We start from the raw sequence: 10,339 nt of genomic DNA, 5'->3' as shown, positions 1-10,339 counted from the left end.
AATATTGACAACAACATCATACTTCTTTCCAAGCTTTTGAAGTGCTTCATTACAGCGTTCAGTGCCTATATATCTCCAGCCAAAACACCAAAAATTAATGAAATTGTCAATAGAACCATATTAATTAAAAGAACGGCACAGCGAACGGCTTGTACCATTTCGACAAGATTCTGATGTCATCACCACATCAGCACCAAATCCTTTACAGCACGCAGCAATCTTATCATCATCTGTCGCCACAACTATACGGATAACAGATCACCAAATCAGCAACCTAAGAAACAACAGTGCAGAAAATATAGAACTTTATGAGTATACATATCAAAAGACACATAGCTAAAATGAACTGGGGCTATACCTACATGATCCAACAATGTCGCCAATTTTGCTCTTTCCCATGTTCTCTGCAAAGAATCAAACCAGGAAGGAGCAATCATGCCCATATATCAGCGTCCAGAATGATTTCCATTATGTATTTCTATGTTCTTATAGCCTACACATAAATTGAACACAAAACGCGCGCCAAAACGCATCCACACCAAGTGACAAACAACTCTTGACAATGCCATAGGAGCCAATAAGCAAAGAGAACTACAACAAAAATCCTAAAAAGAAGAAAGATTGCAATATACTGAAATAGAAAAGCTGTAACTCTATTAAAATTACGAAAAATGATGAATCAAAAAAATACCTGGATCATCGGCTTCCCAAGAATGTGAACAAGGGGTTTCCCCTGGAACCGAGAGGAGGCAAATCTTGCTGGTATAATCCCGATGACCCGGCTCCGGAACTTGGCGGATCGGCGAGAAAATAGGTAGGCTTGGGCGCCGAGCGCCAGCGCAGCGGCCGCTCCGGCGGCAAGTCCGTGGACAATCAAGGACCTGGTGGAGCTAGGGGTCGAGGATGAGGATGGATCGGTGAGCGGCATTTGGAATTCTTGGCAAGAGAAACCAGAGAGGGAAGCGTGGCAGTGATGTGATGTCTGCTCTTGGAAGCGCGGTTCTTGAGCCCCGTGCCTGCAACAGCGGAATAACATGTATTTTTCGAATAAATCGAACAAAGAATCGTTTGTTTAGCTGTAAATTATGTTTTCCAAATTTGTTTTCTTATTTTCATTAATTCTTTTTTTATATATTAGTACCATTATTGGGTAGGTTAAAAATAAGTATATGCTCCATTATTACTGAATATAAGTTGAAAAAAATGTTCATAAATAATGAACGGAATATAACTTGAAAAATATGTCTATTTTTTACTTTTAACTGATATAAATTGAAATTTGTAAGTATTTTGTTGTAATATTCTGGTAAAAGTTGTTTTACAAATATTTTAATTTTAAGTTTTTTATTTTTATTTTTAAATATGTTCAACTTTTACTTACGTTTGCCGTACAAATTTCTTTAAATATCCACATCACAAAACTAAAAATTATTAATACGTGGGTAGACTTCTGATCGAGTTGATATGCGAATACGAAAAATTCTTGTCCAAATCAAAGCTAGAATTTCTTATAGAACCCTAGCCACTTATCAATTGTGCCTCCTTGGAGGCGACTTGTCTACCAAGTAGACGGATCGTGGAGGCTCTTGGGCTTGGGCCTGCCCCTTGATGGGTTTTTTTCTAATAGTTATTTTATTAATTTTTTTTCTTTTTTATTTAGGATATTGAAATTTGGTGTAATAACACGTAAATTTTTTTATGGTTTAAAAAATTATGTTTAACATCATTGAGGTTTGTTTTCATCTAATAAATAAGTCTTTTTGTTAGTCAAAATTCACTAAATTTGTTGATATTAACAAAAATTGGAAAAAAAAATTCTATATTTAACCCACATTGACTTATTACTGATTTATTGCAAATTAAATAAAATTTTTTATGATCAAATAATTCTCATACGTCTTTATGAGTTAATACATATGAAGAGGTATATTTTTACATATATAAGGGTAATTTAGTCGAGAAAAATTTATTTGACCTGCAATAAGTCAATCGATGTTATATACCGATTTTTATTCAGTTTTTTTGTTAATATTAGCAAATTCAGTTAATTTTTGACTAATGGAAGAACTTATTTGTTATATGAAAACATACATCATAAATATTAGATATAATTTTTCAAACTACAAAAATTTTAGGGTAAATTACATTTTTGGTCCCATAAGTGGATCCCGTTCCAATTTTAGTCTCATACTAAGGGCAATTCGCACATTTGGTCCCATAAGTGGATTTTTTTTCTAATTTCAGTCCCGGTTGGGGATTTCCGTTAAAACTTGACGCCAGCTGCTGAAATCCGTTAGGTGCTGTTAAATATAGAGGGAACACATGCAAAATTGGAGGGAAAATCAACAATTTGGTGGGAAATTACACTATACCCTCTTCCTTCTATTTAAGTCTCATTTCTTCATTTCTCTCTTGCATTTAGTAGAAAAAATCTCTCAAAATATGGCTGCTAATAGAGAAAATTTTTGTCATTATGGAAGGCTTGCGATTTTGAAAACCTCATGGACCGACGACAATCCAGGTAGGAGGTTTTTTGGGTGTACGAAAAAAAGAAGCGGATGTGGTTTTTTTCGTTGGGAAAACCCATCGATGTGTGCTAGGGCTAAGGTTACCATACCCGGATTACTTCGAAAACTAAATAGAATGAAGGACAAAACTGCACAGATGCAACGAAGACAAACTGTTTTAGTTTATTTTTTGGTTGTATCTTGGCTTATGGTGTTGTTTAAATATTGCTTTGGTTGAATCTTTGTCAATTTTCTTTGGAGTATATTTTTCTAATTTTTCATGTATTCGGCAATATTAGGTTGCTATTTTAGGATATGTAATCTGTATTTTTTACTCTATCATTATGTTGTTTTGTAATCGGCAATATGTAATTTTGTACGTAATATTATGTTATGGTTAACAACACCCTTTAAATGGACCCGGATTTGTCGTCGGTCCATGAGGTTTTCAAAATCGCAAGCCTTCCACAATGACAAAAATTTTCTCTATTAGTAGCTATATTTTGAGAGATTTTTTTCTACTAAATGCAAGAGAGAAATGAAGAAATGAGACTTAAATAGAAGGAAGAGGGTATAGTGTAATTTCCCACCAAGTTGTTGATTTCCCCTCCAATTCTCCATGTTTTCCCTTCATATTTAACAGCACCTAACAGATTTCAGCAGCAGACGTCAAGTTTTAACGGAAATCCCCAACCGAGATTGAAATTGAAAAAAAAATCCACTTATGGGACCAAATATGTGAATTGCCCTTAGTATGAGACTAAAATTGAAATTGGATCCACTTATGGGACCAAAAATGTAATTTACCCAAAAATTTAAATGTAACTACACCAAACCTTTTGTGAACGCACTGTCAATGTCCTGCTTTTTTTTTTTAATATTTGTTAGTGTTTTAGTTCAATATTACTCTACAATAATTCGGTATGCTGTAAATTGTAATTACTGGTAAGAGCACGTAAAACGCTAATGCTACAACTTTCAACCATGGAAAAAACGTTACTTCTTACACGATTATGGCTGCCAAAAGGGAAAACAACCGTGTCTTTTTCGTTCAACTGAAAACATAATATTTTCATGAGAAGATCATTTCTGCTACGCTATACAGTCTTCACTCAGTGTTAACAACAGGCACCTTCTCATACAACTCCAACTCCCTGAACCTCTGAGGAAGAATCCACCGGCCGCCGCGCCGCTGCTGCAGGAAAACGATTACCGCCAACGCGATAACTCCACACGGGATGATAACGTCCCAGGCTGTGGAGTAAAAATCCGCGGTTGGATTTGCATAGTAGTATGTCCCGTTGACATATGATGCCGGGTAATTGTGTGCCCTGTACTGATCATAAGCATGGGGCACCAATCGGACGGCGCTGATACCGACATAGAATGGATGAGAGAGAGCTTTCTCAGCTGAACCCATGAAGACATTGAGCAGGACTTGTGGGAGAAGGAAACCATCAAGAATCAGACCAGCGTACGACCTTAAGTCGCCCCAAAGAGAATGTCTCTTTAAAACATTGTATGAAGAGCTATCTACTTGATAGCCGTATCTGTTTCTTGTCCAGTTTACTAGTAATGTGAGCAAGCCACCGCAAATGTACGTTGGCAATGAGACGGCAACGGCCTTTTTCTCTGCAGTCCATGAGCCTTTTTCGTTACTGTTGTTGCGTTTTGCTGTCCAGACCATTTGGACTAAGCGTATTTGTAACAAGAATGCCACCATCGTTATCACACGAACGGATACTTCGTTAGCTTCAACCCATCCGCCAGTGCTGAGGAGTAGCGTTTGCTTGTTGTGGCTTCCCAAGAACAGGGCTTCAAAGTTCAACACTAGTGGGATCATATACCCCATGGAGAGTATCACAAGCATGACGAGTGAAATGCAAGAGAGTGCCTCAGGATTTCGTTTCACGTGCAAGAGTTGCAGCACAACAAAGATGCACGAAAACGTGTTAGATACCAAGACCATGGTTATCTCTAGGTCGATTCTCCATATTGATTGTTCAGCCATCTCAGTGTAGAATACAGAAGAGGACATGCTCAAATCCTCAAAATGAAGAGGATCGTCTTTTGCTCGAGTGCTTCTGATGGTTCCCTTGGTACGACCGTCTGTTTTTCCATTCAATGCAGCAAACTCGACTTCCACAAGAATCTCACAGTCTCTGGAAATACTTCTGGAGTTCTGATCATGTGACAGCAACTTTCTGCAGCCCACCATGCATAGGAATCCTGTCTCAGCACTGTACACTCCTTCAGCTGTGATCTCGACTACATGTTGAAGATTCATCGACCGGTTGAGGGCACGAAACAAGTCACTGGATTCTACTTCAGGATAAGGGTTGATGCTTATTCGGTAGCTGATATTCAAAGGACCTTTATTGGCACTCATCTCAGGTTCAGAAATAGCTGCAAATCCAGGAGCAAACGCCACAGAGTCTACCGCAACAAGCATATTGCGTGTTTCATACAACTGATCTCCAACAGAAACAGGCACCGCAGAACCCCAAGCAAACTGTTTGCCTTTGGCATTCTTGACAGACATATCGAACCGCATATCATAGGAATGGCCGTCCGGATACACGCTCCCCTTCTTACCAGTCTTCTTCACAGTGCAAGAACCTCTTGCCCTCTCCAATTCCGTGTACTCGTATCTCAGCCATGGAAAAACAACCAAATGATCATCATAACTCCTGACATCAATGTTCCTAAAATACCCGGAATCCTCAACACTTCTGTTGCTCCAAAGTTGCCCAACGATCTGAGTGTCATTTCTTATAGTCCAAATTGAAGGATACCTCAGGGTCAACCTAAACATACAATCCCCCACCGTACTCCCCAAATCGCTAACAGGGTTCAAGACTCGACATGCAACAAGAACCAGCTGATGGTTCTTATCGTCCCACACCGCCTCTCCAATCAACGTCGAATCAAGCCCAAAACTCATATCAACATAACTGGTGTTTTGAAACATCGCCAAGTACCTCAACCTTCTTTCATCCCCTGAACACTGGATTGGTTGCAGGGACAGAAATCCAGGCAAGAATCCATTAGCACCACCAAGTGGAGAACAATGCTGACTCCCCTTGCAATCCGCTGCATACTCCAACACCATCGATCTCCATGTCAAGACCGAACAAATCCTCGACGGTTCCCAGCTAAGATTCTCACCTTTCACAACCTCAGAACCACCCGAACTCCCTCCACCGAGTTCTTCCGACACCAACGAGTAGTTATAGTTGGGAAAATCAGGGAAACTGAACATCAAAATCGGGTCAAAGTAGCCCGGATCATTGGCAGAGCCTGCGCTCTCCAGAATCCCGCTCGCAACACTAGTGTATATATCTGGATTCTCACTAGCAAAGTGAAGCTTAAGAACAGCATCAAGATTAACATTCTTGCCCTCCTCAACCTCCCCAGAACCCGACCCAACCATACAAAGCTTCCTCGAAGTCTCCGACCAGAACCCACTCAAAGAAAACCTGATCGACCCACGAACCCTCCTACTCCTACGGTAATAAGACGAAGATCCACCATACCCGTGATTCCCTCGAGTTCTGTTACTATAATACCAGTAAGGAGAGCGGAGGGATAAGGAAGCTTCGACCTTGTAGACGCCCCCCTCGATGGTTTTATAGGAATTGGGCAGAACTCGGAGCCTGACAGTATTTCCAACATAGTAATACGACTGGTTCGCTGGTTTCGTGCCCAGAAGCGTGTCTCCACCGATGATATAAGAAGAAAAGAAACGGGGAACAGAGTGGATTTGAGTAGGGAAATTAGTGGTGGATTCAATGACAGTGGAAGAACAGTGATGGGTGTATGATGAGATGGAAAAAGCTGGAGGGATGAAGATACAAGAGAGAAGAGAGAAGCATAGGGAGGTGTAGAACAAAGAAGATGACATTTTAGGAGAAGGGGTTCTTGTTCTTCTAACTTGGACAAAAACTGAAAATTCAAGAAGAAAAAGGAGAGGATTTTGTTGTTGTTAATCTCAGATTATTCAACTTATATTTGAAATTGTCCGATTAGCTTTGGTCTTTGTAAAGTCAGAGGTCAATTTGCATGTTGTTTTCCTGAGGTTGTCTTTCGTGGAAGTTGATGACCGGCAAATGGGATCGGCTGTCAGCTGGGATGAAGCCAGTACAACTAGACCAACTTCACCAATAATACTTATTCAAATTCAGTTCCATCAAATTAAATTAATTATAAATTTAATATAATAAAATTATATTTTTTTTAATTATATATCGATCATATTATATATGATGTATTTATCATATAATTAATTTAAACAATCACATTCTGGCTAATAAGTGGTGTAGGTTTGATGTTGAAATTTGGGAGACAAAAATTACTATTCATTGTCAAATCATATCTCTTTTGTATATATTTTTATATTTAAATATTGGATATTTAATGTTGTATTTTTTTAGATAAAAATTACTATTCATTGCTAAATCGTACTTCTTTTATATCATATTTATATATATAAGTGTGTATATGTATTATACTTTGAAAATACAAAAACAAAAAAATACAGAGATAAGATGTAAAAAATAGTATGCAAATGTTGGGTGTGTTTTGTCTTGTCTCAAAATTGTCCAATAATGAAACCCAACATAGTAAAATTTTGGGATAATTACACTCCTCTTCCCTAAAGTTTAGTGTAATTATACATAAATCCCTATAGTTTGGAAAAGTACATCTAACGCTCCTGAAGTTTGGTTTCGTCAAACAAATGAGCCCATCTGTTAGTCAAAATTCATTAAATTTGCTTATATTAACAAAAAAAATTCAATAAAATTTGATATTTACCTCGATTGACTCATTATTGACTTATTGCAAGTTAGACAAATTTTTTTGATTTAAATTACCCTTATAACAATGAAGATATACCTTTTCAAACGCATTAAAGCATAAAGGCGTATGAGGGTAATTTTAGTTGTACAAAGAATTATATTACATGCAATAATGTTAATATAATTTTTTTTTCTAATTTTTTTATTAATATCAGTAAATTCGATGAATTTTAACTAATTTAAGGAATAAATTATAAAAAAAATAAAAAATAAATCTCAAAGGTGTTAAACATAATTTTTCAAACTACAAATCATCTATCTACGATTACACCAAACTTAGTCTAAAATATTTTTGTTTCTAGAGATAAGAGATAAGATTTGGGAGTTGGGAGTGGGGGGTCCCACTCGGTTGACGTTTACTTGGGAGTCTGGACACTAGGAGTGGAAGAAAGGAACTACTTTAATTTCTACGAAGACTTTTGACAGTTTCCACCTTGACTTGAAGCAAACCCTCAAAATACACGCCCACAGATATTAATCGGAATTGGCATTTCGCACCCTCGAATTAGATTGTTTTGTCAAATTGCGCCCTAAACTTTAAAAAATGACATATTGTGCACTCAAATTTACTTTTTCTTGGCACGGTGCACCCTGACGTATATTTCGGTTGAAATGGCCATAGAAAAATAAATTTTTCAATTGAAAAAATATCATTTTTTAATAAAAAGTTCTCTTTTTAGCATCATTTTCACACTTGCTTCATGACATAAAATCTGACCATTACTGTAAGTTTCTTCCCCTCTTTCCTCGTCGCTCATCGGAAAGTAGTTGTGCATTGTCGCAGTTTAAAACAATGCTATCTTGTGTTTTTTGGTGTCAAGAAAGTAAAGAAAGAAAAATAAAACTGTCCGAAAAACCATTTAGTTAGAGATCGAGAAGCTGAGAGATGATTTATGTGGAAGAAGGATTTATTGTACCATTTATAGTATGGGGTGGAGAAGTAGAGAAGAAGAAACTATGCTGTGGGTGGGTGACTGATGTATATATTAGTAATATTTATTTATTTATAAGGCAAAAATATAATTTTTTGTATATAAGCCATATAATAAAAATATACATTCTACCGACACTGTAGAATTCTTAATATCACTATAAATATTCCATATATTATTTTTTAAACCGACTTTACTATTTATGATTTGACAAGACATCACACAGAAATTCTCTTTGTAGAAAAAATTAAATTTGAAAAATATGAATATGTCGAGGTAATTTTCACTTATAATTCTCTTACTCAAAACCACATCCACATCAAAGGGGTTAAAATATGCCGAAAGAATGGGAAATAAAGATGAAATAATGCAAAAAGATTTTTGCATTCATTATTTGCAATGTTTTCCCTTGAAATACTGAAAAAAAAAACCCAGTTTGTGTTTCTACTGGAATGTCGATCAGGATGCATCGTGCAGAGGAAAACTGAGTTTGAGGGTGCATTATGCTATTTTCTAAATTTTGGGATGCAATGTGTTAGAATGGTATAATTTGAGGGTGCATAATGCTATTTACCCAATATTGTAAATGGAAAAGGAAAAATTGTGATTTTGGTCCTTAAATATAGTTATTTATGCGCTTTTTTTGCATTACACATATGTGGCAGGCATCGGATTATAAACAAAATAGATTATTAGCAATATTTTGTTAAGATTATAAAGAAAATTTGTTGCTTAGATTGATCTTTTTAATTTAAGGGAAAATGCAATTTACCCCTGTGATATGAGAAATAAAAAAAAAATTGTGAAAAATAAAATAGCAACTTAGCCCTATATTTTGAAAAATGAAGCAAATTACTCCCCCTATCTAAATCATAATGATTAGAGTGTAATTTGCTTCACTTTCTGAAACACATGGAATAATTTGCTAATTCTTTTTTCGCAGAATGGTATTTGCTTATTTTTCTATCACATGGGGGTAAATTGCATTTTTTTCCCTTTTAGTTTAATCTCTTTTGAAACATGAAGAAAAATGGGAAAAATGAATATATTGAACCAAAACTTGAAAAAAAAAAAAACCAAAAAAGATAGAAGAAAAATGGTTGTTTTTCTTTTCCCTTTCAAATAAAAATTCTATCAATTTTAACGATTTTATTAATGAAATGACTAAAAATACTAAAAAAATTAATAATTGCCATTGAAATTGCAAATTATATGAGGATGAAAAATACATAAATGACTATGTTTGAGAACCAAAATCACGATTGTTCGGAAAAAGACAAAGAAAGTGATCCTTATTCCATTACTATACATTATAAAGCGTTCTTCATTTGTGGATGGTTATGATTAAGCGTGTTTGAAAATTAAAATAAATGGCAATGTCGTCAGCACTTACCTAATAGAGCTTTGTGGGTTGTGGCTCTTGCACTAATTAAATTATGTTACACAAATGTGTTTGACTATCACAACTTTCAGTCACTTGTCAGTATTTATTATAAAAATCTATTGATGTGTGACAAAATATAGAACCCGAGTGATGGGAAAAACCCAATTTTTAGGCAAAATACCGAAAATGCTTTTAATGAAGGATATTTCCATCATTTGGAAGTTCAGGATCCGCGCATCGTTGATACTGTGGATCAGATAGACCCGTTTTTATAATTGAAGACCCGACTCAAGGAAGGCCGTCCGATCAAAGACGCCTGTTACCCTGATGATGACACGTGGCCCAAGTAATAGTATCTACTTGGGCCTATAAATACCCCGACGCATTACTTTTTGAGGTAACTGATATTTGCTATTTTCGACCTTCAATTTCCAGTTCACATATTTTTACCTCGAACAACTCTAATTTGAGCGTCGGAGGGTCGTTGTCGGGGACGAACCCGACAAGCCTTACGTTCGTGTTTTATCCTCAGGACCCAATCACTAAATTTTGAGAGAGTACGTGGCCATGATCGAGGTATCCAATCAAAGTGGCATATTTCGAACGAGATCACCGAACAATCCTTCTGTTAAAAAAAAAATAAAAAGGAAATTCGAA

At 36.2% G+C, this 10,339-nt stretch overlaps 2 protein-coding genes across 2 annotated transcripts in view; both read right to left on the bottom strand.

Moving 5' to 3' along the window:
• The window catches only part of LOC105177005 (3-deoxy-manno-octulosonate cytidylyltransferase, mitochondrial-like), a gene marked incomplete in the record, with an annotated part of 2,928 nt that extends 1,879 nt beyond the window's left edge, over positions 1-1,049 (bottom strand). The window contains 3 exon segments of the mRNA XM_020698742.1: positions 156-242; positions 359-404; positions 692-1,049. Coding sequence (XP_020554401.1) covers positions 156-242; positions 359-404; positions 692-1,036 — 478 coding nt within the window.
• LOC105177084 lies at positions 3,616-6,411 on the bottom strand. The gene has a single exon (XM_011100107.1). The coding sequence runs from the start codon at positions 6,409-6,411 to the stop codon at positions 3,616-3,618; it is 2,796 nt and encodes a 931-aa protein (XP_011098409.1).

This window comes from Sesamum indicum, linkage group LG14 (genome assembly GCF_000512975.1).
Source record: "Sesamum indicum cultivar Zhongzhi No. 13 linkage group LG14, S_indicum_v1.0, whole genome shotgun sequence".
Lineage (NCBI taxonomy): Eukaryota > Viridiplantae > Streptophyta > Magnoliopsida > Lamiales > Pedaliaceae > Sesamum > Sesamum indicum.
Note: the sequence above shows the minus strand (reverse complement) of the source record. Positions and strands in the feature narration are given on the sequence as shown.

What these genes read in the sequence shown, in the direction of transcription:
- LOC105177084 (XM_011100107.1), bottom strand. Translation starts at nt 6,411, where the DNA reads ATGTCATCTTCTTTGTTCTACACCTCCCTATGCTTCTCTCTTCTCTCT.